The sequence below is a fragment of the Podospora bellae-mahoneyi genome, chromosome 3 (genome assembly GCF_035222275.1).
Source record: "Podospora bellae-mahoneyi strain CBS 112042 chromosome 3, whole genome shotgun sequence".
NCBI lineage: Eukaryota > Fungi > Ascomycota > Sordariomycetes > Sordariales > Podosporaceae > Podospora > Podospora bellae-mahoneyi.
Window position 1 is genome coordinate 1,705,035 of NC_085882.1, and position 24,664 is coordinate 1,729,698.

At 53.8% G+C, this 24,664-nt stretch overlaps 10 protein-coding genes across 10 annotated transcripts; 5 read left to right on the top strand and 5 right to left on the bottom strand.

The window, feature by feature from the left end:
* Positions 1-729: 729 nt before the first annotated feature.
* On the top strand, positions 730-1,967 carry QC761_0052910 (uncharacterized protein; the record flags this gene model as incomplete). The annotated part of the gene is made up of 3 exons (XM_062872496.1): positions 730-957; positions 1,019-1,438; positions 1,546-1,967. The coding sequence occupies 3 exons, from the start codon at positions 730-732 to the stop codon at positions 1,720-1,722; spliced, it is 825 nt and encodes a 274-aa protein (XP_062733435.1). The 3' UTR covers positions 1,723-1,967.
* QC761_0052920 (uncharacterized protein) lies at positions 1,569-1,925 on the bottom strand (the record flags this gene model as incomplete). Its single annotated transcript, XM_062872497.1, has 2 exons — positions 1,569-1,790; positions 1,908-1,925. The coding sequence occupies 2 exons, from the start codon at positions 1,923-1,925 to the stop codon at positions 1,569-1,571; spliced, it is 240 nt and encodes a 79-aa protein (XP_062733436.1).
* A 601-nt stretch (positions 1,968-2,568) lies between the features above and the next one.
* On the bottom strand, positions 2,569-4,857 carry QC761_305000 (uncharacterized protein; the record flags this gene model as incomplete). The annotated part of the gene is made up of 3 exons (XM_062877644.1): positions 2,569-3,135; positions 3,193-3,822; positions 3,877-4,857. The coding sequence occupies 3 exons, from the start codon at positions 4,855-4,857 to the stop codon at positions 2,569-2,571; spliced, it is 2,178 nt and encodes a 725-aa protein (XP_062733437.1).
* A 1,568-nt stretch (positions 4,858-6,425) lies between these two features.
* Positions 6,426-6,992, bottom strand: QC761_305010 (uncharacterized protein; the record flags this gene model as incomplete). The annotated part of the gene is made up of 4 exons (XM_062877645.1): positions 6,868-6,992; positions 6,603-6,811; positions 6,498-6,547; positions 6,426-6,445 (listed from the first exon to the last, which is right to left on the bottom strand). Exons 1-4 carry the CDS (start codon positions 6,904-6,906, stop codon positions 6,426-6,428), a joined length of 318 nt encoding a protein of 105 aa, XP_062733438.1. The 5' UTR covers positions 6,907-6,992.
* Positions 6,993-7,355: 363 nt separating this feature from the next.
* QC761_305020 (uncharacterized protein) lies at positions 7,356-8,360 on the top strand (the record flags this gene model as incomplete). The annotated part of the gene is made up of 1 exon (XM_062877646.1): positions 7,356-8,360. One exon carries the CDS (start codon positions 7,356-7,358, stop codon positions 8,358-8,360), a length of 1,005 nt encoding a protein of 334 aa, XP_062733439.1.
* QC761_305030 (uncharacterized protein) lies at positions 7,378-10,717 on the bottom strand. The gene is made up of 2 exons (XM_062877647.1): positions 10,179-10,717; positions 7,378-10,074 (listed from the first exon to the last, which is right to left on the bottom strand). The coding sequence occupies exons 1-2, from the start codon at positions 10,192-10,194 to the stop codon at positions 9,173-9,175; spliced, it is 918 nt and encodes a 305-aa protein (XP_062733440.1). The 5' UTR covers positions 10,195-10,717; the 3' UTR covers positions 7,378-9,172.
* Positions 10,718-12,188: 1,471 nt separating this feature from the next.
* On the bottom strand, positions 12,189-16,598 carry QC761_305040 (uncharacterized protein; the record flags this gene model as incomplete). Its single annotated transcript, XM_062877648.1, has 2 exons — positions 12,189-13,439; positions 13,515-16,598. 2 exons carry the CDS (start codon positions 16,596-16,598, stop codon positions 12,189-12,191), a joined length of 4,335 nt encoding a protein of 1,444 aa, XP_062733441.1.
* A 2,342-nt stretch (positions 16,599-18,940) lies between these two features.
* YPT31 (Rab GTPase ypt31) lies at positions 18,941-20,339 on the top strand (the record flags this gene model as incomplete). The annotated part of the gene is made up of 5 exons (XM_062877649.1): positions 18,941-19,406; positions 19,490-19,502; positions 19,588-19,977; positions 20,073-20,153; positions 20,209-20,339. The coding sequence occupies exons 1-5, from the start codon at positions 19,386-19,388 to the stop codon at positions 20,337-20,339; spliced, it is 636 nt and encodes a 211-aa protein (XP_062733442.1). The 5' UTR covers positions 18,941-19,385.
* Positions 20,340-21,150: 811 nt separating this feature from the next.
* BRX1 (Ribosome biogenesis protein brx1) lies at positions 21,151-22,250 on the top strand (the record flags this gene model as incomplete). The annotated part of the gene is made up of 3 exons (XM_062877650.1): positions 21,151-21,296; positions 21,372-21,589; positions 21,649-22,250. The coding sequence occupies 3 exons, from the start codon at positions 21,151-21,153 to the stop codon at positions 22,248-22,250; spliced, it is 966 nt and encodes a 321-aa protein (XP_062733443.1).
* A 710-nt stretch (positions 22,251-22,960) lies between these two features.
* On the top strand, positions 22,961-24,349 carry QC761_305070 (uncharacterized protein; the record flags this gene model as incomplete). Its single annotated transcript, XM_062877651.1, has 2 exons — positions 22,961-23,838; positions 23,889-24,349. The coding sequence occupies 2 exons, from the start codon at positions 22,961-22,963 to the stop codon at positions 24,169-24,171; spliced, it is 1,161 nt and encodes a 386-aa protein (XP_062733444.1). The 3' UTR covers positions 24,172-24,349.
* Positions 24,350-24,664: the final 315 nt, after the last annotated feature.

The following is a 24,664-nucleotide window of genomic DNA, read 5'->3' on the forward strand; positions in this document are numbered from 1 at the left end:
CAAGAAATGTGCTCATTCATGCTCCTACCTGCTTGCTGCTTCCCTTCCGAAATATGCAAGCAGCATCATGCAAGCAGCATCGTGCAAGGTGTAGGCATGCAAGGTGTAGGGGGAGATATATATATATATACATGTGTGTGTGTGTGTGTGTGTGTGTGTGTGTGTGTGTAACCATCGTGAGAAAACTTGCTCTTTCTCTCTCTACTGCCCCCTGCAACACAGCTCACAATCCAGGTACTGGGGATGCTTACTCAGACGTCGATTGGTAGTTAGGGAACGACTCAAGTGCGAACTGGATAGTTGTGATAATAACGGCGAGTTCGAGCCAGCCAATCGTGGCGTTGGGTAATGTCCGGTAGACTGTACGCGCGGGTTCGTACCCTCACCGTTGGAAACGTTACCTATTGAATGATGTAGGTTGTCAGGTGAAGGTCTTTTTTTATTGATTTTTTTGACGGACCATCTCTTTCCGTGGAGAGTTTCTTGTTTTGTTAGTGAAAGAAGAAGCTGAGAAGAGTTACAACGGGAAGGAAGGGTTTCATCGAGAGTTGTGTGTATAAAAGGCGGCATCTTCTTCTCACACTGGCATCCCAGGTTTTCTTTTCACGCTGGATCTAACTTGTCTATTGCGGACTGATTGGTTTTCAAGAAACTGATCTCCCATCGACCACTGGGGGAAAAGAAAAACTTCATCTTTTGTTTGGGAGAACACTCTCACACCTCTTCAAAATGAAGCCCAACTCATCCCTCATCGGACTTCTCACCACCCTCCTCTTACTCACCTCTTCAGTCCTCGCCTCCCCACAACACGGCAAAGCAAAAGGAAAAGGCAAACCCCCCCCCATCCCCATCACCCCCCCCTCAGAAGAACCCCCAACCCACTACGGTGTCCTCCTCATCCGCGCCTTCCAACCACTAGACATCTACGGCCCCCTCGACACCCTCCAACTCCTAGCCGTAAGCCCCCCCTCCCCTTTCTTCCCCCTTTCCCATCCCCCTAACTAAACCCCCCCCCTAGCACAACCGCCACCTAACCCTCACCCTCCTTTCCCGCACCCTTCTCCCCGTAACCTCCGAGCCCGCCTCGGCAATGATGAACACCCACAAATCCACCTTCTGGCCCACCATCTCCCCAACCCACACCCTCACCTCCCCTCCATCCAACCTCCAAGTCCTCATCATCCCCGGCGGCCCCGGCGCCCGATCCCCCGACCTCGGCCCCGAAATAGCCTTCATCCGCTCCGTCTTCCCCAAGCTCCAATACCTAATCACAATCTGCACCGGCTCCGGCATCGCCGCCCAATCCGGCGTCCTCGACGGCCGCCGCGCGACGACCAACAAGGCGGCCTGGAATTCCATGACGGCCATGGGGCCAAAGGTGAAATGGGTCGCGCCCGCGAGGTGGGTTGAGGATGGCAAGGTTTGGAGCAGCAGTGGTGTAAGTTGTCACCCGCCTCAAAACATCATCATGCAGAAAAAAAAAACCAAAAAAAAAAAAAAAGGAAAAAAAATTGACAATGATACCCTTACGGGAAAAAAAAACAGGTCACGGCAGGAATAGATCTCATCTACGAGTTCATCAAGCAGAAATACCCCAATGGTACGGCACTGACAAAAAGATTCGGCGAGGTCACCGAGTACGAGCCCGAAACTGACTGGAGAGCTGACCCCTGGAGCGAGAGGTTCAATGTTACTGTTCCTGTTCCCGAGCCTCTGGTGTAGAGGGCTGAGTTGGGTTCGAGTCTGAAATTGACGAGCTGGAGGAGAAAGTCAAGCGGGCGAGCGTGAATCTGTTGTTTTGCCATAATCGTTAGCAATTATTATCTTTGAGGAGTTGAAATCAGCATTACATGAGGTACCTAAAACTGCCATTCTACACATGTCATCATGACAACAGAGCAACATACATAAGAATAAGAGCTCATTAAGGATTGACTATGGGTTTGTATCTATTTGTTACATGGACAAGGCCAAGTTAATCCATTGCAGGCCATGCATCTGCTGAGCATCAACAACAACACGTCCATCCAGGACTAAAAAGAAAAGGCAGTCTCCCGTCATTATCCTCCACAACCTCCCCCTTCTTTTTTGTTCTTGTACCCCCACATTTGTCAAACCTTGCTCCCCAAGAAAATGATTTCTCACAGTTATATTTGAATGAAAACGATTGCCAGGCGCGGCCCACCCCGAGGGTTTGGCAGGTCGCTGTCCCCATTAGATCGGACAGAACAGATTCCCCCGTCCCCTTTAAAGAAGGTTGCAAAGCCGCAAACCGTTGATGTCGCAAAACACTAATCATGAAGTGTCCAAAGCACTCGAACGGGCAGTAGCCTCCCGAGCGTAGGATGTCGGGTGATCTCTAAGATTAGCTGCTGGCGAAGATGTTGGGTGAAGAACCGAGACGAATATGGTGTGGGTCAACTCGTCGAAAGAACGATTGCGAAAATCATGGTCGTAATACAGAAAAGAAAAAAAAAAAAGAAAAAAAAAGAAACGAATGGACTCGGATGATGAATGTGTCTGAGAGAAGAGGAAAAAGAAATGCTTCTTCAGATCGCGGATCAAATCTTAGCGGTACGCGGCACCACCACCGCCACCACCACCGCCACCACCACCACCACCTCCATAGGGGCGGCTAGGACGAATGGCCGCCATGGAGGAGGGACCAACACCAGGACCAGGCCGGGTGGCGACGGCGTGGTTGGTGCAGAGCATGCCGACACGGGAACCAAACTTGGAGCCACGGAGAGACACCATGTGCTTGCGAATATGAGCGGCGACGATCTCGCGATGCTGGGGGTTGGCGTGCGTCAAGATGTACTGGATGAGATAGTTACCGTACTGATCGCTGGCGATGTCGATAAGGGGAATGCGGGGACGTTCGTGCCGGCCCTCGCAGACACGGTCAAGATAGCGGCCCAGAAACTCGGGGCCACCAATCTTCAGACACTTCTCGACCACCTTGGACGCAAACTGGTCCATGCTGTACTCGGCGGCATATCGAATGACATGGTCGATGGCTCGGCTGCGGTCAGCCGGGGCGCCATGCTCGCAGATGTGCTGGATACACCAGTTGCCAAACTGGCCGTGAGCGACAATGTCGATATTGGCAAGCACCTCCTCAATGCAAGGACGCTGTAGACATCCATGTTAGCGATCGCCAGCACCGCAGAGCAACGTGACAGCACAAACCTTGTCCTCCTCCAAACAATTCTCAAAGATGTTCTGCACAACCAAACTACCCGTCTCGCCCAAGGCAACCTCGTGCCACATGCCGCGCAGCGACTCGTTGACATACTTCATGATCTGGGGAGGAGACTCGGTCCAACGCAGCTCGAACAGCTTCTGCCAGACGTGGCAAGCATAACGGTGAATGACCGTCTCGGGGATCCGGCGCAGCAGCTCGTGGACCATGATGGCCTTGTACTCCTCGGGCACCGAGTCGAAGGCCTTCTGAACCACATGGCAGCCAAAGGGGTCCATCGAGAGATTCAGAGTGTTTCCGCGAATCGCCTCGGCAATCTTGACCACCTGTTCCGGGGTGCCATGCTCAAAGCAGCGCTGCACCAAGAAGTTGCCGAACCGGTTGACCATCAAGGGGTAGGCCTGGGCAACAATCGCCTCCACGATGTCGTACTTTTGGTCAGGGGTGCCGACCTTGAGCTTTTGCTGCAGAAAGATGGAGGCTTGCTGGTCATTGTTGCACACAATCTTGTCGACGATGTACTTCCAGTCGCAAGTGACATTGCGGTCAAGAAGGCGGCGATAGTTGAGAGGCTCTGTCGTGGCAGAGACGTAGGTCTGGCCTTCGCTGGAAATGGACTGCAATTCAAGCGTCAGCATGATGGTTCAAGCAATAGCCCGTTTGAAGCTCACCTCAGTCTTTCCCCAGGGTCCCTGGGAAGAGGAGGTGAACTCGGTGGCATGGGGTGAGAGTGGAGACCCAACCTGTTGCTGCGGGTAGGGGGGATACATCCCCAAGCCCATGCCGCCGGCCATGGGGGCCTGATTGCCGTAGGGATAGCTGAGAGCGGTGCTGTCATAGGGGCCAGCATTCATGTTGAAGCCGCCGCTGTAGTTGGACGAGGGAGCGTAGCGGCTGTCGTAGCGATTGGTGCGGCGTCCCATGGGCCTCATCATCTCCTGGTCAGGCGGAGCTCGATCCTGGCGATACACCTCCAGGCCTGTGTGGTTGTATGAGGTTTCGTACCCTGCGGTGGGAGCGCGGGGATCGGTCCAGGGAGTCGCCTGGGGCGCACCTGTCACGGCGGTGGTCTGGGGGAACTGACTGGGATAAGAAGGCTGCTTGTTCCAGATACCGCGAGCGCGGCTCATGCCTCCTGTCGACATGGGCTCGGGAATCTCGGCGCGGGCATCGTCGGGAACAAGCCAGCCCGGCTCGCGAAGATAAGGCAGCTTGGCGGAGCTGCCGCAAGTCGGACCTCCCGAGAGAGCCCGAGCAATCGGGGAGACAGCGCCGGTAATCGACGAGGCAAAGTCGGATTCGACGACACCAAGGGCTGGAGTGACGCGCCCACTCTCAAGACCGTAGCGGTTCTGCGACTCGAGGCGTGAGATGTGGTTGTGAGCTTGAGCGAGCTCGAGCTTCAAACGCAAAACCTCCTCGGTGCTGGCCTGCGTCTCGTTCTGGGCGGCGCTGGCAGGTCGAGTGGTGGGGGCAGTCTGCGACGAAGGGAAGCCGTCCGTGGCGGGCGTGATGGGCAGAGAGCTGCAGGACGACTGGTGGTCCAGGGCTCTGGTGTGCACAGCATCCTCGTCCGAAGCCTTGCGCATGTCGCTCTGATGCTGCAAGATGGCAGACTGCTGCTCGGAAATCTTGGCGTAGAGTTTCTCCATGGGGTATGAGTCGGACGGAGGCGGCTCGTGTTTGATCTTCACCTTCTGTTATGATCAGTCCAATCTTTGACAGGAGAGTTGAGTGGCAGCACCAACCTTGGGATAGCTCTGGTTGGCCAGCTTCGAGGTGCTGAGGGCGCTGACGTTCTTCTTGAGGGAGACGGGAAGGGAGCTGCCGTCCTGTTGCAGAGCGGGTCAGAAACTTATCCATTGCCTGTCTGTGCAGCGAGTGAATGCGGAGGGGCAATGCCTGAGATGAGTGGGCCGCAAACTCATCAGAGTTTTTGGAGTTTTCATCGTGGGAGCAGCTCTTGGAAGCCTGGGTACGTCGCTCCGTGGGAGAGCCGCTCATGGCTGCGGTCGACATGGTCCAGAACCCGATGGTGGCGGTGCGGGATTAGACAGAGCCGACGATTCAAATTACTTGATCCAATGTGATCTGACAAGGTGAGAATATGGTCCAGGTGTACCTAGCAAAAAAGAAGAAGTAGATGGCAGTTGAGGGTTTGTGGTGAAAAGGCAGAGAGGCCAGACGGCGGAGGAGTAAGTAGAGCAGACGGTCGGGCAGTCTGCCGCTCCACCACCGACGAGGCAGACGCGAATCTTCCGCTGGGCAGGTGAGGCGACCTGGTCGAAGGGAAGGTGCGGACCGTGTTGAGATAAAAAGTTAGCCCGTCGGGACCGAGATCTGGTTTTGATCGATGATTGCCTCTGCGGTGGTGCGTTGAAGGTTCGTCCTCGACAAGAACCTTTTATAAAACGTGGCCGAGATGCTGGAGATGCGTGGTAAAGAGCGTAGTTGAGTTGGGCTTGGTCGTATAGGGGAGGTGGAAGCCCAGGGAAAGCCGTTGTTTGGTGAAGGAGGCAAGAACAACAGCAGGGGGCGGTTGGCCGATTCTACAGACAGGACAGATGAGGGAGCCAGTCACCGTCTCGTCTGAAGGCTGGAATCGGCGGAGCAGTGGAGGACTGGGGACCGGAGCAGGCTTGAGTCTCACATGTAGCATCTCAACATCAGACGGCAGCTCAAAGGGAAAGGACGACTGCTTACCGGGCAGCCAATGACCGGACGACCCGGCCGAATGGGTGGCCACAGCGTCGGTAACTGTGGGAAAGGGTAGGGAGGGATATGGCGTAAGGGACCCGTGGACGTGACTGCCTCGATAGCCGTCAGCGACGAGGCAAGGCACACGATTGGAGGTTTCCAGTTTCATCACCTCGCTCAGGAGTATCACGTCGATGCGTTGAGCATGTAAATCATCCGATCTGCTACATTGACGCTGTAACGGCAATGTTGCTTTTGCTGGGTAAGCAGCTTCAGCGCCGTCGGCAGGCAGTAATATGCGGCAACAAAAGCAGGGGGAAATGATGGGTTGAGCCCAACCGTACAGAACATGATCAAAGGCAAGAAAAGGCCACAATACCTGGCTGAGAACGCAAGCAACACGGCCACGACTCCAGCACCGAGAATGGCAATATGTTCCAAAAACCCGGGTATATTTTTTTACCTTCTTCTATACAGTAGTAATACACATGAGATCGTGGGCATCGTCCGTCGCTCCAAGCAATCATTTTTTCTTCTTGTGATCTGTGTACGGTTAGCATGCTGACCTTCCGCCGCAGCACCCAGACCAACATACCGGGAGCAGAGTTCTTCTTCTTGGGCGCACCCTTCCCGCGCGCTTTCAGACTGCGACATGTCAGTCCACACAAGCACCCCAGCTATCCCAATGCCGAAAACCCACAGAGAAACATGTTCGAAACGGTCCAGCTCCTTCTCGTCGTCAACCAGGAGGTGAAGATCCCTGAACTCGGCCTGGAACTCCTGCATGGTCCATATCCTTCGTGGGTAGTATCCGGCGAGGGCGGGGCCCTTGAGGCGCTGTCTCAGGATCTTGTTGCCGGCGCGGATGCCGTCGGGGTTGAAGGTGGTCTCGAAGAGCTTGCAGCGAGCCTGGGGAGTCGGGGTTAGCGACCGAGGTTGACGGGTGGATAGCAGAGTCTTCTCACCTCCATGAGCTGCAGTAACCTCGCTCGTGGGACCGACATCTTGCCGTTACGTGGACGATTTGTCGCAATTCGAGCCGCTCTTTTCAAGAGTCGACGACGCTTGACGTTGAGAGATCTTTGGCGATAAGTGTGGGTCCGCCAATCGCAGAGGCGGTAAGAGTGGGGCGGCAGATACCCTTGTCTGCAGCGCCAAGATATCTTTCCATCCACCTTCCCGCTACCCTTGGGACTTCTTTCAAAAGCAGGATAGTCTCATCAACCTCGACTTTCACAGCGACGGCAGCGTTTTCTGCTGAGGAAATCTCATTTTCTGCTTGTAAGCCGCTCATCTCACAACGTTGATTCTTTGGCCGCCACGAGCATCGATCCTAGCGCGCATTACCTGACTCTCAAAGCAGACATCAAGGTTCTCTTCACCAACAAACACCTCCCTCTCTCACCTCGAACCTTTTCACATCTCAATCAGCAACCACCACCACACACACAAAATGTCCAAAAGAAAAGCGCCCGCCGCCACCAGCCCGCCCACAATCCAGGACACCTCCGCCCGCGCCCCCAAACGCCAAAAACCATCCTCCTCCTCAGCGCCGACCCCCTCCACCTTGGCCCCAGAATTCTCCCCCATCACCCTCTGCACAAAATGGACAACCCCCACCCTCCCCTCCCACCTCCCCCCCTTGCCCCCCATCCTCTCCCCCACCCTCGAAACCGCAGCGCTCACCCACTCCGGGCAAAAAAAATCCCCCTCCGACCTCTCCTACGAGCGCCTAGAATGGATAGGCGACGTCTACCTCGAGCTCATCGCCTCGGAGCTCATCTTCGCCACCTTCCCCTCCATCCCCGAAGGCGAAATGTCCCGCCGTCGCGAGCTCCTCATCCGCAACTCAACCCTCTCCGCCTTTTCGGTCCGGTACGGCCTTGACAAGAGAGCAAACTTCCCCAGCGAGTTCAATCTGACAGGCAGACCGAACGGCAGCACGGCCCACGCCAAAAAGAAGGAGAAGGCCCTGGCGGATATTTTTGAGGCGTATGTCGGGGGGGTGATAAGGTCTGATCTTGTCAATGGGTACAAAAATGCTGTGGTTTGGTTGAAGGCGTTGTGGGGACCGTTGTTGAAGGCGGAGATCAAGGTTGAGGAGGGCGGGGGACGGATGATTGACAAGGAGCAGAATCCGAAGGTGAGGCTGGAGCAGCTGATCGGGGCCAGTTGTGTCAGGATTGAGTACAGGGATTTGCCTGGGACGGGGGAGAGGTTTGTGGATAAGCAACCGCAATTTGGGATTGGCGTGTATTTCACGGGGTGGGGGGAGGAGAATCTTTTGCTGGGGGAGGCGTGGGATTTTGGCAAGAAGAGTGCCGGGCACAGGGCGGCGGAGAAGGCTTGTGGGCATCCGATGGTGGTGGGGAGGTTGGTGGAGAGGAAGAGGGCTTATATGGCCAAGAGGGCCATTGAGAGGACGACGGAGGAGGAGGAGGGGAAGGAGCAGGAGTGATTGGGAAAAGAGGTGTGTTGTCTGTGAAGGGTTCATGCATGGTCATACACGTGAAGTGTGCCTACTGGCGATGACACGATGTGGATGGATGAAGTAATTTGATACCGCCAGAGAACCAATTCGTTTCCAAAATTCATTGTTTGTCATAAACGCATCACAATAACCACCCGCCGGTATCAAGTTATCTAAGTGTATCTAAACATATGTGCAAAGGGAATGTGTTGGCAAAAGAATGTGAGAGCATCTTTTCGGCTCCTGCGGTGTGTGGTGGTGTGCGCGTCTGTTGCTGTGACAGCGTGCCATTTTCAGGCAGCCTTTCTGTTGCTGCATTGCAGGTGTACTTCCGGGTTTTTGTGGAGGTTGGAACTGAGGCGGGGCGTGTTGTTGTTTTCATCAGATTTAATAGGCTAATGTTTTGAAGCCGTACATAAGATGGCCACGATGGCTTGACTGAAGTGTGCCTGCCTGCTCAGGAGATCCCTACTTTCTCGTCTGGGAGAAGGATTGGGGGATCACTGGCTTTGGAGGGTCGTCCGTCGTGGCTTTTGGTGTAGTATGATCGGGTTTGATATAGGGGGCTTGGGCTGGGCCCCTGTCTCGATGGATGTCTGCTTGATGATGATGCCCTTGACGCTTGTGTTGAGAGCTCGTTTAGCGCTGCTGTCGGCCGACAGCTGTAGGTAGCAAGCTGCCGTGGGCTGATCTACCTCGTCCATCCAAAAGGCAAGGCCCAGAAGGAGTTACGTCTCATCCCTCGCAATACCGGTCCTGTGTTCCCAGCAGCAAGAGACCGTCTCTTGAAACCCCCCTCCTCATCTCGAAGGCAGTATCTTCCGAGCATACTCCCTCCCCAACCTGAACAAACCCCTCACGTGATCCTCAAACCTCCTGTCCTTCCTCTTCCTCATCCAAACAAGCAGCAGAACAAGCAGAAGCAGATCAACAGTAAAATGCTTCACCGCCCCCCAAAACCCCCAGCTCACCCACGCCCCCAACCCCCTATCCTTCTTCGTCCTCCACTCCCTTCCCGTAGCAATCTGCTCCCTCAACGCGGCGATTTCAGCCGACAACCTCACAATCGCCCGCTCCATCCTCTTGGACCGTTTATCGCTCCTCCCCCTAAACCCCCCCTCATTCTCCTCCCCATCCTCCCCGGCCAGCTCCACCATCCTGGCCTCGCTCTCATCCGGCTCGCTCATAGGACTTATAACCCTCATCGGCTGTTCCTCCACCCTCCCTCCACCAAACCGTCTGATGACCTGCGTAAAGCCCGCCAGCCCCCCTCGCCCCTTCCCCTGCTGCTGCCCCCCGTTCCCCCCCTCCCCCATTGAACTCCCCCCCTCCTCAGAACTAGGCTCATTACTCCTGACCTGATTCCACACAAACTCCAGCTCACTCACCAGCTCAAGCGCATTGGGCGTATTAGCATACCTATGCATCGTCTCGATCAACGCCTCGACGTAGCGGCGTTTTGCCTCCGTCCGCGACAATCCCGTCTGCGACTTCCAAGCATCCCACTTGTCTTGCTCCCGCGAGAGTTCTTCTGGGTTGGGGAAGGAGGACGAGGTTGGTCGCTCCATCACGCCGTCGACGTCGCCTTCCATTGCTTGTTTGTAGAGGCCGTAGAGGCGCATCCGGTCGGTCGGTGGGGGGCGGGAGGCGCCGGTTTTGGGGATTTTTTTCACGGTGGCGAGGGCGTGGACGAAGACGCGGTCTGTGGCAGAGGTTGTAAGTGGGTGCGTGTATTTGGGGCGGGAGGTGGGAGGTTGTTGATGTGGTCGTGATGCCGGAGAGGGGGGGGGAGGGAGGAGGACGTACCGACTGAGTCTGACATGTTGAACTATGATACTTGCCCCGCCTACCTGGCGAGTTGAGGAGGACGAGGGCGAGGACGAGGAGGGGGATAAGGAGGGGGATAAGGAGGAGAAAGTAGGAGGAGGAGGGGGATGAAGGATAAGGATAGGCAGAGGAAGGTCGAGGGTTGTGAAAGGGTGATGGATAATCTCGAACGATCGAATGCGTTGGCAATGGGGACGTTTATCAGAGTTGGGTTGAGGATCCAAAGGGTCGGCGCATGTGTGGCTGGCTGAATTGATAGTATGGTATGGCGGCGAGGCTGGGGGTTGTTATGGTGTCGTCAACACGCACAGCAACAAGAAAGAAGAAAAGACCAACAACAGACATTGAGCCCTAGTATTATTATTCCATCTGTCTTCTGCGCCAAGTTATGGAACCAAAAAGTGTATTAAATGAGCTGTTCTCGTTTTGGTGATGCCATGTTCGTGTTTCCCCACATTGTGTTAATTGGGCATATTTGCTGGAGACGAGATACATCCCATCCATCAACAGCGGCAAACTGGACAGGTGGGTGAGTGGTTTTGCCTCGGCACGCCGGGCACGGGTCGCGCGAGCGCAAAAACGTTCCGCGAACCAAAGGGGATCCACTTCCCCACGGAGAAAACCCTGGAAAACAAACCCGGGGAAGATCTTCCAGTGGGCTCAGGCATGTGATTGATATCCGTGCCTTACTTTGCCCAACCACAACCATACCCATTCATTTCCTTTGTTTTTATGCTTTGTGCTTCTGGAAAACGAAATGGAACCCTTGACAAAATAGTCCAACCGTGTCCCTACTTTTGGCCAGTCGATCGGTTTAGTGGTGTTGTTCGCATAACCGGTGGTGGTGTTTGGGGTGAGATGGCCCGCGGATGGTGACCGTGCCAATGATGCGAGTTCCGAAGGTATGTCCTGTAAGTCAGAGATGGGCCAGGGGTCTATCGGTGAATCAACCTAACCCATCGCTTACCCCGGATTAAGCCGTCCATGATGTTTGACATGGCTACATGCCTTGGTATATATCTGCATGTAATCTCCGATGACAACACACATGGCATTCAGCTTCTATGTAGGACTTGACCGGCAGCATGTGAAGTGCCCAACGTGAGTCTGAAAAAGACTCCGCGTTTTGATTGCTGTGTGAGAGCTTTACAGTCATGTCTTCATCACTTGGCCTCCACGCAGCGAGAACCTTACATGTACATCCCATGAGTTACAATCTATCTATTCCACACCCAACACACAACAGCTAATCCCATACTCCCAACCCCTTTGCTCCTCCCCTTCCCCAAAGTTGAGAACGAAATCAAACTAAGCTAACATACAAGAAAGAAAGACTGAACGCACATATATAACCCCCCCTCCCCATCCTCCTCCGCCTTCAAGTCCAGAAAAAGTCTCCTACCAACTCGTCCAGTCCTCTTCCAACAAACCCAACACAGATCTGATGCGCACCACCCTAAACCGTACACCATGTTCTTCAGCTCTAGAGAAAGCAAGGCAACCTTGAAAGCAAGCTTTTTATCGCCTCAACCCTTCCACCCGCTAAAATCTCTTCCCTCACAGACCATGCTTTTCTCTTCCATCTTGCCTCGTCCAACTTTCCGATATCAAATGCTGAAAATGCTCCCCAAATCATACTCAGTATGCATACAATAACTGACAAGTAAAACTCCGCCATGGTCCTCGATACCATCCGTAAGCGGCGCTCAAAACAGCTCTCCCCCACCTCACATCAGTCTCTCCCTCTCTCTCACACCCCCTCCAGTGCCACTCAGCAAACCCCTCAGATAACTCTCCCAACCTCCTTCTCTCCCCCAGCCTGATTCTCCTCACATCACTACCCGACAATCCGCTCTCCCTCCTTGCCCTCCCTCGCAGCAGCAGCCTTCAAAGAGCAAAGAGTAGGCGTGAATATGCGCGTGGTGTCAGACGTGGCATGGTTGGGATCGGTGGATACCTCCCGCCCAGCGAAGTGTTTTCACCCTGCTCCTAAGAAGGCCTCGCCTTGTTGGTTCCGGCACGCTTCCCGGTCTTCGTGGTGGTCTTGGGAGCAGGGGCGCTGCCGCTGGTCGATGTTGAAGACGGAGGCTTCAGTGTCTTGCGCCGTTTGGGGTCGCTGGGCCGAAGAGGAGGGATCGTGGTGCTTTCTTCGCCAGCTTGGTTTGTAACTGTGCCGCCGACCTTTCGGTGTGGGGGAACTGCTGTATTGAAGAGCCTGGGGACGGAACCCGCGGTGGGAGTTGCCGTTGGGGGTCTCGTGCCGGGGGTGTTGTGCTGCGATATGGGCGTCCTGGACTGTGATGTGGGAGTCGTCATTGCGGGCCTTACGCCCGGGACTTTTGGCACCGGAATAGGCGTTGCTGATGTTTTTGGGGGCTTCGAGGTTGAAGATCTGGACGGCAATGCAGACGCTTTGCCCTGTGCTTTAGGCCGTGAATCCGCTGCTGTCTTGGTCAAAACTGGCAACGCCTTGATCAACGTTGAAGTTGAAGGCTTGCTAGCCAAGGAGACCGTCTCTTCCCCCCTGATTGCCATGCTAGCAGTCTCAGACGTCCGCCGCTTCTTCGGTCTGTGGGACTCGGGCGTTGGAATGGTACTCGGTGTATCGTCCTCCCCGCTTACGACGATCGAATCCCCTGAAGCCGAATCTGGTATTCGAGGCCGCTTACTACGACCGGCAACCGAACCCACTGTCATCGCCTTCGATTTAGCAGAAGGTTCCTCAGAAGGGACTGTCTTTTTCAATGCCCGAGACGCTGGCGGTGGTGAGGAGATGCGCAATCTAGAAAATGCCGCGCTGGAAGGTGTATTTTCAGCATTGTAATCTGGAAGCTGGACCTCGCCCATAGCAGCGGTCGGCTGTGGGGTTCTCGAGTTTTTCAGTATTGACTTCAACGGGGTGCTGAGTCTGTTGACCAATCTCATCGGTATCGGCATACCCAACGGGGTTAAGGCAGGTGTCGTTGAAGCCTCAGCTGGTGCCGTTGAAGGCTCAGCTGGTGTCGTTGAAGGCTCAGTGAGTGTCGTCAAAGTCACAGCTGGTGGCTCCTGCAACATCGGAGGGGGCACGCTGCTTTGATGGTAGGAAGAGCTGGAGGCAGTCCGCGAGACTGTAATGGGTGACTGTCCATACGTAGATGGCTGCTTTTGAGCACCCCCATCACCTTTGGCTGCACTTCCCCCGACGCCTCCACCGGCCTCAGTCCACGCCGGCCAACGTGGGGTTGGCGGTCCCAAGTCCTAAGCGGAGCCGACTGTTGATCCCTTGTGTTGACCGATGCTGAGTGCACCAAAAATGTTTCGCCATGAATCGACCGTTATGTGAGAAAAGCCACGCCCCTCCTCCTCCTGGTCCTTGTACCACTCCGTGGTAGGTCGAAACCGATACTTCATGTACTGTGAGCGTCGCCCATACCTGTTGCGCCAGAGGCGGGCTTCTTCAAAGAGCCTGTTGGTACACTTGGATGGGGGCCCGTCGTCCGACAAGGGCCGCCCTGTAGCGCGAGGTGGATGGAAAATGATGCGGGCGTCTTCCTCATCCGATGTCTCAGAATCCCGGACACCCATCTCTACATCGTCCTCGTCAGTAACTGGATCCGTGGCGAGCTTCACCCTTTTGAAACCTTTATTGGGTCTCAACATGCTGGTACGCGGCGCGGGAATAAGTTTCTTAAACTGGAACTCGGTGCCCAAGGCCTGGAGAAATAGAGCCACCACATCAATGTCGTGCGGAGATTGGCATTCTTCCGGGACCATGTAACCCCCAAGCCACACATCGGTCAACCTGGTGCCGGGATTCCTTTCCCCTGTATGCTCCCGTACATGCTTGATCAGTTGCCGCTGCATGAACGTAAGCTCGCCCTCGGTGGGCTGACGGTCTCCAAACCTCCTTGGGGCCGCAGGATCCCAGATGATAAGCTCGGCGTCTGTCCACGGTCTCTTAAACGCATCACGTGGCCGATAAAAGACGAGCCAGGGGTGTCTTTTTGGCGTGCGGTCGTCAGGCTTGTTGTCGGGGTCCCACTCGTCGGGGATGGTATAGAAGAAACCGACATAGGTATTGAACCGCGTGGTCCCATGCCTTCCTCCCCATGGAAACCCCCATTTGAACCAGCTCGAGATGGTGTTCCAGTGCAATGTGAAATCTTCGTAATGATCGCCCATGTCGCTATCGGACCACGAAACAGGAAACCCGAACAAGATCCAGAGACTGGAATTCCATTCGCTTGGCCCCACATCTTTCAGCATCTCAGCAAGTGAGTGCTGTGATATGCGACTAAAGCACTCGCTGGAGACCTCGTGCATTGCGAAGGCCTGATACACAGAAGCAGGGGCTGCAGCAGAGGTGACGGCTGGTGCTATACCTGCGCTCTCTGCAACAGCGTGGGCTTGTCCGGATTGTTCGGCCTGCGTGTTGCAAACACGGTAGTGCTCCAAGGTACCCTTCAACACGTAGTCTGAGTCATTGATGGTGCGGCTGGTGTACGTTGGAACGGTGATTTCTCGCTCGCCTCTTTCAGACCGACGCGCTGTTATGGAGTCGTCTGTACCAAGAACATAGAAGTGGCGGAACTGATCCAATCGCAGTGTTGACCAGTACCCAAACCAGTTGACGAGGCTTTGCTCGTCATTGGGGTCGATCTTGTCAATAGCATAGACCAGCGTGGCGCTCTCCTCGTTGTCACCAACAGGCGGGAGTTTTCGACGTCTCAGGTCGTCCAGCTCATAGGCCTTTATAGCGGCAGTAAACCGGCTCTCGCAATCTTCCTTGCTTAAACCTTTCAAGTTCTCGAGAATGGCAAGATTGGCCGTGCTCTCCATCGCTGCTGGAGAGGCTAGCAGCTTGGCTCGCTCATGCTCCTTCTCCTCAGCCAAGTCCCTGAGGTAGGCTGCAAAGTCCCATGCGGTAACAAGACGACATGTTGTGGATTTGGCAAAGTACATCAGAAACCAGTCGATGATTTCGAGGGCTCGAGTTGGTTCCGCTACCAGAAAGCTTGGGGTCAATAATATGGCCGCCCCTAGGGGAAACAAGCGCGTGAGCTGGAGTTGGCCGGGAGGCACCACAGAACTTTCTTCCAACAGCGAAATTGTTGATGGATACATCGGGAGCTTGCTCATCGGCTCTGTAAAGCACCAAAACTGATCATCTCGGCCAAGTAAGAGATGTCGCAGATTCGGGAACCTGTGCAAAGTCCACGCCATCAACTCATGTACGATGACCACACCCGCTGTCTCTTCTGAGCTGAGCTTGCTCTGGAAGGCATACCAGCTCCCAGGATGGTCGCTTGTGAAGATACAGCAGTTGGGCTCACATGCACGAAGCCAGTGAAATAGCAAGAGACGAACTTCCATCTTTGAGTCAGGAAATGCCAGGAAGAAGTTATGTGTCGATGCGGGCTTCAAGCTGGTTGGTAGCAGCCTCTGGTAGTCAAAACCGAAGAACTTTTCCATGATCAGTTGCCGATTTGATGACTCCTTGCCAGCGCCAGGCGGCTTAGGTGGCACATCCCGGGGTGGCGGCAACAGGGCCAGGAGAGGCTCGTGTGGTATAAATATGTAGTACAAGAGCTCAAATTCAGATGGACCTGACGCTGAAAGTCCCCTGAGCTGAACGGCATTCCATTCTTCACACTTTGACGGGTAAATGAGAATGCTGTAGTCTGGCTGAGCACAAAGCAGTCCCATAATGCCGGCTCGTAAAGAACTCGCCACATTTTGTAGCCTTTGTTGGTCGGTATTAGAACTTAAGCCGCCAAAGGCCAAGTCAGTTTTAACCATTGAGTGCAGTGCGGTAGCTACCGATGTAGCAAGGCAACTGTGGTCAAACTCCAAGCTCTCCGTGGCTAGAAACCTTGCATACAGCTCATCACGAGTCCCATCAGGTAACCCGTTAAAAGTTGTTTGAATACATATGGACCCAGACTGGGGCTTGCCAAACCTAACCCGCTTTTCTGAACAGGTATTGCGTTGGGGTATGATAGTAACTGTTGGCTCAGGAGCAGACAATGTGGGAGGTGGGGTAGGAGGCCGAGCAGTGAGAGATGCTGCAGGCCGTGGAGTGGCCTCAACTTGATCTTTTTGCACAGGAGCATTATCGTCCAAATCCATGGGATCCGGCTCACGGAATTCGATGACGCTGTTCACGTCGTCATCCCATCTCACCGACTTCCGCTTTTTCAAAGGGGGCCTTGAGATTGGTGCCGTGTGTGCTTGTGGTGATGACGGCAGGCTCGCTGAGGCTGGTGCTGGGTCAATTGTTCTTGGTGAGATTCCTGCCGACGTCGCTGTGAGGCCTGCTGAGGTTGCCGGCACTAGGCCTGTCGAGATCGGTGCAAGGCCGGTCCGACTGGAGGAAATGGGTGCTGTTATGTCTTCTGGGTCCGACTCCAGCTCCATCGAATAGTCGCCAACAAAAAGGCTGTCGTCTTCCGGTAGATCCATCGGCTGTGCAGTTTCCTTGGACTTCTTTCTCGCTGCAGCAGGCCCCTCGGTCAGGGGGAAGAGGGCCACCTTTGAAGGGTCAGGGGCAATGTCTTCCCTCGCACGGCTACGAAGTTCGGCCAATCTCCCGAGATGCATGTTGCTGAAGGGCTTGGGGTCCTTTGCGGGATTGGACATAACCTCCTCAATGACAGGCCGTGGTTTCCTTACTTTACCGCCAGTAAAGATGTTCCCCGTCTTGCTTTGGACGGTCTTTTGGGTCGACTTGCGGGCCGTTGTCTTTTGGCCCGATGGCGCTCTTATGCTAGATGCGGCACCCTTGGAACCGAGGTTTGATTCCTTGGTCTTTGATTTTGACGGGCCGCTCATGTCGTCTTTACTTGTTTTTCTTGCAGTTCCCTCGTATCCAGTGGTCGACGGAGCTGTAGCTTGCCGTTTCTTTGTGGAAGATGATGCCAGGGGGTCGGAGGTCGCTGCAGGTTTGGCTAGTTTGCCTGGGAGGCTTGCTGGCCTATCCTGGTTTGATTTTGACAAGGTCGAGGACTTCAGAGGCTTGGAATTTGTTGGCGATTTGGAAGCAGTGGTCTTAATAGGCCTTGCAACGCCCTTCTTATAAATCGAGGTCGAAGATGGTTTTCGTACCTTGGGTGGCTTGGGCTGAGGGGCCGACACTTCCACAACATCGCCATCCTCACTCGCCTCATCACTACTCGAATCATCTTCTGGAATAGCACTTGACTTGGACGATGATGCTGGCAAAGGCTCGGTCAAGGGAAGACCCAGCCGTGCGCGCTTCGCATTACGAAGATTGTGCCTTTCTCTTTTCTCCCGCTCCTTTTGTTGTTGAACTGCAAAGTACCTGTCGACATCAAAAGGCTTCTCTTCGCCAGCTTCTTGCTTGGCCTTGGTCTCAGCCCACTGGGCAATCATATCATCACCAAAAATCTCTGCGGGCTCCCAAGTGCTGTCCCAGAACGGATCAAACCGGGTAGCATCCCACTGAACGAGATAGTACATGATTCCGTTTTGGTTTGGGCGTTCAGCCAGAATCGATTCGACGACATACTCCTCGTCATCGGGGGGAGGGATTGTGGATGTCAATGAGATGGCATCATCGTCGCTCTCAGCCGGGTCGTCGTCCAGCCTCGATGGCCAACTCTCCACGAGGATATTCTTGAACATGGTGTGCAAGTGCTGTTGGACAGGCAGGGGCGGTTGGTGCTGGCATCAATGGTCGATGCCCGAAGGCTCTTGACCATGCACCACCCGGTGGAGCTAGTTCTGGCAATATATTTGGGCCAGATATGTGCGTGGTGTGAGATGCTACACTCAAGTTAGCATTTGATGCAGACTGTAAGGTAGGTGATGGTGTGTGAAGTTCGGCTCAACTCACCAGGAGAATCGATTGATCGGACCATAGATCGGTTCGATGTGCTGTGATATGGGATGATTTATTTCCACGCACCGTGAAACAAATGATGCCCCACGAAGGTTTCCTTTGATTCGTTTGCTGTTCACTGAAGCAGATATGAGATGAAGTTGAGAAGCGACCTCAGGAGTGTGAACCAATGAGGCCTGAGGTCCCACTAAATAATTGCTAGGGGTTGGTTGCTGGGTGAAGCTGCCCCACCATCACAAGTATCACCAAACAGGCAAGAACGGCCCTTCAGTATCAACCCCGCTCTTCAATTGGATCAGGATTTGGGTATTGCCCTCAGGAGAGGCAGGAAAGGGCCACTCAAGGCAGCGGGAATTGGCAGCTTGAGGTGTTGCCTCAGCAATGGCCCGATCATCGACACCAAGAACAGCTCCGCTCTGTCTTGCAGGGTTCTTTTGTTGAATATCATTGTAGGAGAGACCACAATAGCTCATGCCGCAGCAGTAAAGCCTCTTGGACAGCTGAATAATGTTTTTGATGGAGAAATAGCCAACGCGCGGATCCAATATCAAGAGACTAGAGCCTTGAGCTCTCACAGCATAGGTTGATGTGTTTGGGTCTCTGAAAAGTGGACACTGGCCTCAATTTTTGAGTTGGCTAGTAGCCGCCTCGCACCACAAAAACACCGAAAAAGCTTAATTATAACACTTGCAAGTTCTCGCTCCTTGTGATGCTGTCAGCCTTGATATTTGTCTTTGCACATCAACCATGTCGTCGGTATCTGGACGTGGGGAGAGCCGATGCTACCCTTGTAAGTTCAAGCTTCAGCACGTGACATCCCCTTTGCAGTGCATGGTTCAAGTTTGAAGACCCCGGCTTGTCCGAGTCCCGAGAGTGACAAGTGCACTGGACTCCGCTACGGATTTGACAGAGAGATGCTGTGTCTCTGAACAAAGTATTGAGAGCCGGACCTTTATTCAGGTTGTCCCGTCACTTTTCCGACAGACCCCCGGACAAACCAAAAGAACCTGAAAGGGCCAAAGATAGACGGCAGCAAAGCCCGTTATCAGCCATCCTAAAACAGGCGCCGAACACCGCCACTTGTTCGTCAGCTGGGACGCTCGACCAACTGCTGGACCGAGACCCACTGGCCTGAGCCGCACCGCCCTGCCCTCATTGACTCCTGGACGCTGCTTGCCTGGGCGTTTGAACCTGGTATTTGGCATCTGGCTGGCTTTGGCATTCCGTCTTTGTGCACTTGCATCAACGAATCCAGCTTCGACCCATCGACCGAGACAACCTCCCCGGCACATTTCAGATTCCAAGAGACCCCAAGCACCCTCACCTCTCACCTCATCGCAGCCATGGCCAACGACGAGTACGATGTAAGCCTTTCTCCCCCGAACCTCGTGCCTGGGAACCCCTTGATGGACATTGCGCTGACAAGACCCTCTTTCCGGTCGATTAGTTCCTCTTCAAAGGTGCCTACCAACCTACCTTTCTACCTCTCCGACCGCGCCCGCGCAACAACAAGACACATTCGCTGATGCTGACCTTTTGCTACAGTGGTGTTGATTGGAGACTCTGGTGTCGGAAAGTCCAACCTGCTCAGCCGGTTCACCCGCAATGAGTTCAACCTAGACTCCAAGTCGACCATCGGCGTCGAGTTCGCCACTAGATCGATCCAGGTCGACAACAAGACCATCAAGGCTCAGATTTGGGACACTGCCGGTCAGGAGCGGTATCGCGCCATCACTTCTGCCTACTACCGCGGCGCCGTCGGCGCTCTCCTCGTCTACGACATCAGCAAGAACATCACCTACGAGAACGTAACCCGGTGGCTCAAGGAGCTGCGGGATCATGCCGACAGCAACATTGTCATCATGCTGGTGGGAAACAAGAGCGATTTGCGACACCTCAGAGCTGTTCCTACAGATGATGCCAAGAACTTTGCGGGTATGTTTGCGACGCCTCCCGAGAATAATATGGGTGCCTGGGATGCGCCGGACATGGACTGACGTATGCTTTTTTTTCTGTTTCTTTTTTTGCAGCCGAGAACCACCTCTCTTTTATCGAGACTTCGGCCCTCGATGCGACCAACGTTGAGCTTGCTTTCCAAAACATCTTGACCGGTACGTCATACCTGACCTTTTTGCACAACGACATGCACTGATAGTCTGGCTCCAGAGATCTACAACATCGTATCGACCAAGAGTTTCGCCGAGGAGGACGGCAAGAAGTTCGACCCAAGGGAGGGCGGCACAAACATCACGCTGAGCCAGGAAGGGCCAAAGGGGGAGTCCAAGGGTTGCTGTTAATAGTGGGCGGATATGATGATTACATGGCGTCACTTTATGTCTGATATGAACGGGGACGGGGATTCTTATGGCCATGGGGAGAGGATATGGATCTTGCTAAGCCTCCCGGGGATGCGTTCTACTTGCTTGTTTTTGTTGTCTACTGCTTTTACATACCTTTGCTGGTTGTTGGGATTTCTACAAATGGGTTTTCCGTTTTCCTTCGACCATCATTCAGGCATGGTTTTACGAGGCAGTTAGCTGATTGAACTGGGATAATACATTTTACTACTATTTACCACATTGTGATGTCTGGCGTCACCGGGTCATTGTATCAAGACATTTTCTCTGCGGCCGAGACGTAGGCCAACTTCGGACGCCCCTTTTTGCAAAGGCATCACTCAAAATACTTTTTTTCGTACCCTTTCTCCATCTGTCATTTTTTTTTAGTTTCGTTTCATGTTCCAGGCACGCGCAAGGTCCAAAAGTCGGGTCTTGGCTTCTCGACCTTCACAAGCAGCGGCGGCGAGGCCCCAGTGGCCCCTTGCTCCATACGGGAGTACCCCTCGCTCACCGCCTTGCACCAGGCGACGCTAAGATAAGCCTTATCTGGAGTGGAGCCGCGAATCAGTGGACGAACTTTTTTTTGTTGGCTTGCTGCAGTGCCAATTGATGCTGCAGGCGACTGGCATCAGCAGGAACAATAACTTTTTTTTTGGGACAAGAACTTTGCGACCGACGACAAACAACTCCCCACCCCGCCACCACCATCCACTTTGACGAAGGACGTTTGATACCCGAAATCGAGACGAGCAAAGAGAAAGAAACGAGGATGGCAGCTGTTTACAAATCGCTGGCCAAGACCAGCAGCAAGGCTGACAAGATGGATATCGATGAGGATTCAAAGAGCAGCGGTAACGGGGTTAGGAAAAACAAGCAGAGGGTGTTGATCCTTTCCTCCAGAGGCGTTACCCATAGGTTTGTTACACTTTTGCGCAAAAGAAGAAGAAGAGGAGCGGGAGGGTTGGCTAACGGGGGTGAATGAATGCGTAGACACCGACATCTTCTCAACGACCTGGCGGCTATGCTCCCCCACGGAAGGAAAGACGTCAAGTTTGACTCCAAGTCAAATTTGTACCAGCTGAACGAGCTGGCGGAGCTGTACAACTGCAACAATGTCATGTTTTTTGAGGCGCGCAAGGGGAAGGATTTGTATATGTGGTTCAGCAAGGTTCCTAATGGGCCGACGATTAAGTTTCATGCTCAGAATTGTGAGTTTTGCAGACGTTGGATAGTAGAGGAAGGAGAACTGACAGTATAACTTGCGCAGTGCACACAATGGAGGAACTCCACTTCCAAGGCAACTGCCTCAAGGGCTCGCGACCGATCCTCTCGTTTGACGCCACCTTTGAGACGGAACCGCACCTCCAGGTCATCAAGGAGGTGTTTACACACATGTTTGGCGTGCCCGAGGGCGCGCGCAAGTCCAAGCCGTTTGTTGATCACGTCATGGGGTTCAGCGTGGCGGATGGCAAGATTTGGATTCGCAACTATGAGATTCGGGAGGTGGCCAAGACGAAGGGGGATGATGGTGACGAGGAAGAGGAGGGTGCCACCAGCAAAAAGTCAAAGAAGGGCGGGCTCGACAGCAAGGAGACAGACATCAGCTTGATTGAGATTGGCCCGAGATTTGTCCTGACGCCGATTATCATCCAGGAGGGCGCTTTTGGCGGGCCGATTATTTATGAGAACAAGAGGTTCATCTCGCCGAACCATGTGCGGGCGGAGCTGAGGAAGAGCAAGGCGAGCAGGCATGTGGCGAGGCAGGAGCAGACGAGGGATAATCTGGCGAGGAAAAGGAAGTTGGGGTTGGAGAATGGGGAGGCATTTAAGGACAAGAGTGGGCTTGATACCCGAGAGTTGTTTGCTTAGAGGAGGGGGGTGCTTTTCTATGGGTTTCTGTACACAGTGGCCATATGAAAATGGTCTCAAAGATGACAAGCGACGCCCTGGTCCCTGTGGTGAGCGGGTTGGTGTTGTAATTACCGGAGTGAAAGATGGTAAATTACTGTAATTGGCAGGGGGCTGCGGTAACGGTTACACAGGAGGCGCGGTTGAGTGACGTGCTAAGAGTTAATCTTGGGAAATGATAAAACATCGGTCGCCCTCCTCCCTCGAGCGTGTGGTTTCGTGTTTTTTTCTTCTTTTTTTTTCTTCACTTTTTAGTGTGATATTTGAAGAGGAAACACCGAAAATTGAACATTGGCATCCGAAACGGCGCGATCATGGCGTTTATACACCTTTATTGGCCGTCAACGGCGGCTACGATGCGGAACAGTGATGTTGTCACCACCACCACCACCAGCAGCGATGCTGATATTACTCTCACTTTTGATAGCCCCAAGGGAGGGGTGGTTGTGCTTTGAGGATATCTGTTTGTCTTGCACGCCTCTGGGTTTTCAGGGGGGGATAGGGGGGCGGGTGTGTGTGTTTCTTTTTCCTGTTGTATATCACTTGAGAGCGAGGAGTTTCTACCGAGATCTAGATTACCACCTACACTAAAGGTCTACATAAATCGCCCAGACATCCGAAATGGTGAGTTCATCCCCAGTCAACATCTCCGGTGCGGTTGCTAACACAAGATGAAGCTCTTCTCAGAAATCGTCAGCCAACCAACGCCCATGGCAGCGCCTGTTGTTGAGACGGGACAGCAACGCCTCAAAGGGAGATTAGTACTGGACGAGCTACCTGTCGAGATTGTCGTCAAGATTGCGACCAATCTCGACTTTGAGGGGTTCGGTAGCATGTTGGGTGTCAGCAGCTTCATGAGGTGCATCTTACGAAAACATTGGAGGTATATCCTGTCTTCCATCATCGAACGGGAGTTCACACCTGTGGGGTTGTTCTTTCAGGCATTTGAAACGGGTGAGGTAACTGGGGTTGGGAATAGGTCTGCGAGGGAGTGGTTGGGACGGTTGACGGGGGTTGGGGGTGGCCGTGATGGGAGGGATAGGGAGATGGACCGTATCATGAACTTTTGCCGGGGCGTCAAACTCTGGGAGGCGGAATTCCAACGGTTCAGATTCTACGACTGTGATGTTGGGGAGATGAGGTTGATGAATGGGAGGGAAAAGGAGCGGTTTAGGAGGGGGTTGTTTATTTGGGATTGGTTTGCGAGGGTGCATCATGCTGGGCGGCAGACCCGACGGACGGCGGAGCCGGTGGCGTTTATGAGGAAGTTTTCCACTACGGAACTACATGAGTTGAATGATGTATGGGAGACGGTTTGGGCTGCGGTGGGGAGGGAGGTTTGTCCTTCTGTTACGGCGGTTATGGAGGTGATTGGGGATAGGTCGCTGGCGGAGGGGATTGGGTGGGGGGATGGGGAGGAGAATAGGCAGATTTTGGGGACGATGATGAAATTGAGGCCGGGGGATTTGCTGAGGTTGTTGGTGGGGGGAGGGGGGAGGATTGGGGGGAGGGGGGGGTTGGTTAGGTGGATTAGGTTGAGTGAGCCTTGGTGAGTTGATCTTTAGAGTGATGCTGTGGGATGTGTGTTGACAAGAACAGGATTGAGGATACTACCGAGGTGTTGAGCATGGCCGTCTTGAGTGTGAGGCATGAGAGGGAGAAGATGATGGGGATGGAGAGGTCGCCTTTTCCGGTGGAGGGGTTCCCTGGGAGGTACGGAGGTGTGCTTGATCATGAGACGGAGGAGAGTGAGGAGCTGAGGGTGGTTCATGGTGCTGATGGGGGGAGGGAGGGGCCTTATTCCGGGCGATATGTACGTGGCAGTGGGATTTTTCTTATTGGGGGCGTCAGGGTTGGCAGACTGGTTGCGGGTACGGATTGAGAATGGATTGGTGTAGCTGGGGTTATAGAACAGGACGAGATTCGTTGGTCTCTTGGTGATCAGCTTCAGTCGAGTTGTTGATGTGGGGTATCTGGTGCTTTCAGTGAAGTGATAGAATATATCTTAACACACAATGAACCCAGAACACCCAAGAAAATCATGATTTCAGTTACTCGGCAATAGTATCTGTGTTGGCCACTTCGCAATGTGTGGTGAACCTGTGGCGGCCCCACCATAGGAGAGAGCTCGCTCTTCCCTACAGTTAACCCTGCAGTGCAATAGATTGGTTAAGGTGTCTATCATGGAGGTTTTTTAGTTTGATCAAAATGGTGATTTTTGTTGATAAAGAACAGAAAGGACTGGTTTCCTCAACTGCCTTTGCTCCTGCTTTGCTCATTATTCTGTGGTGGGGCTGTAGCGGCTCTCAGTGGCAGGCGGTCCAGCGGTCTTCAGCGGTCACTAAGCCACTTACTCCAGAAACCAAACAATACCC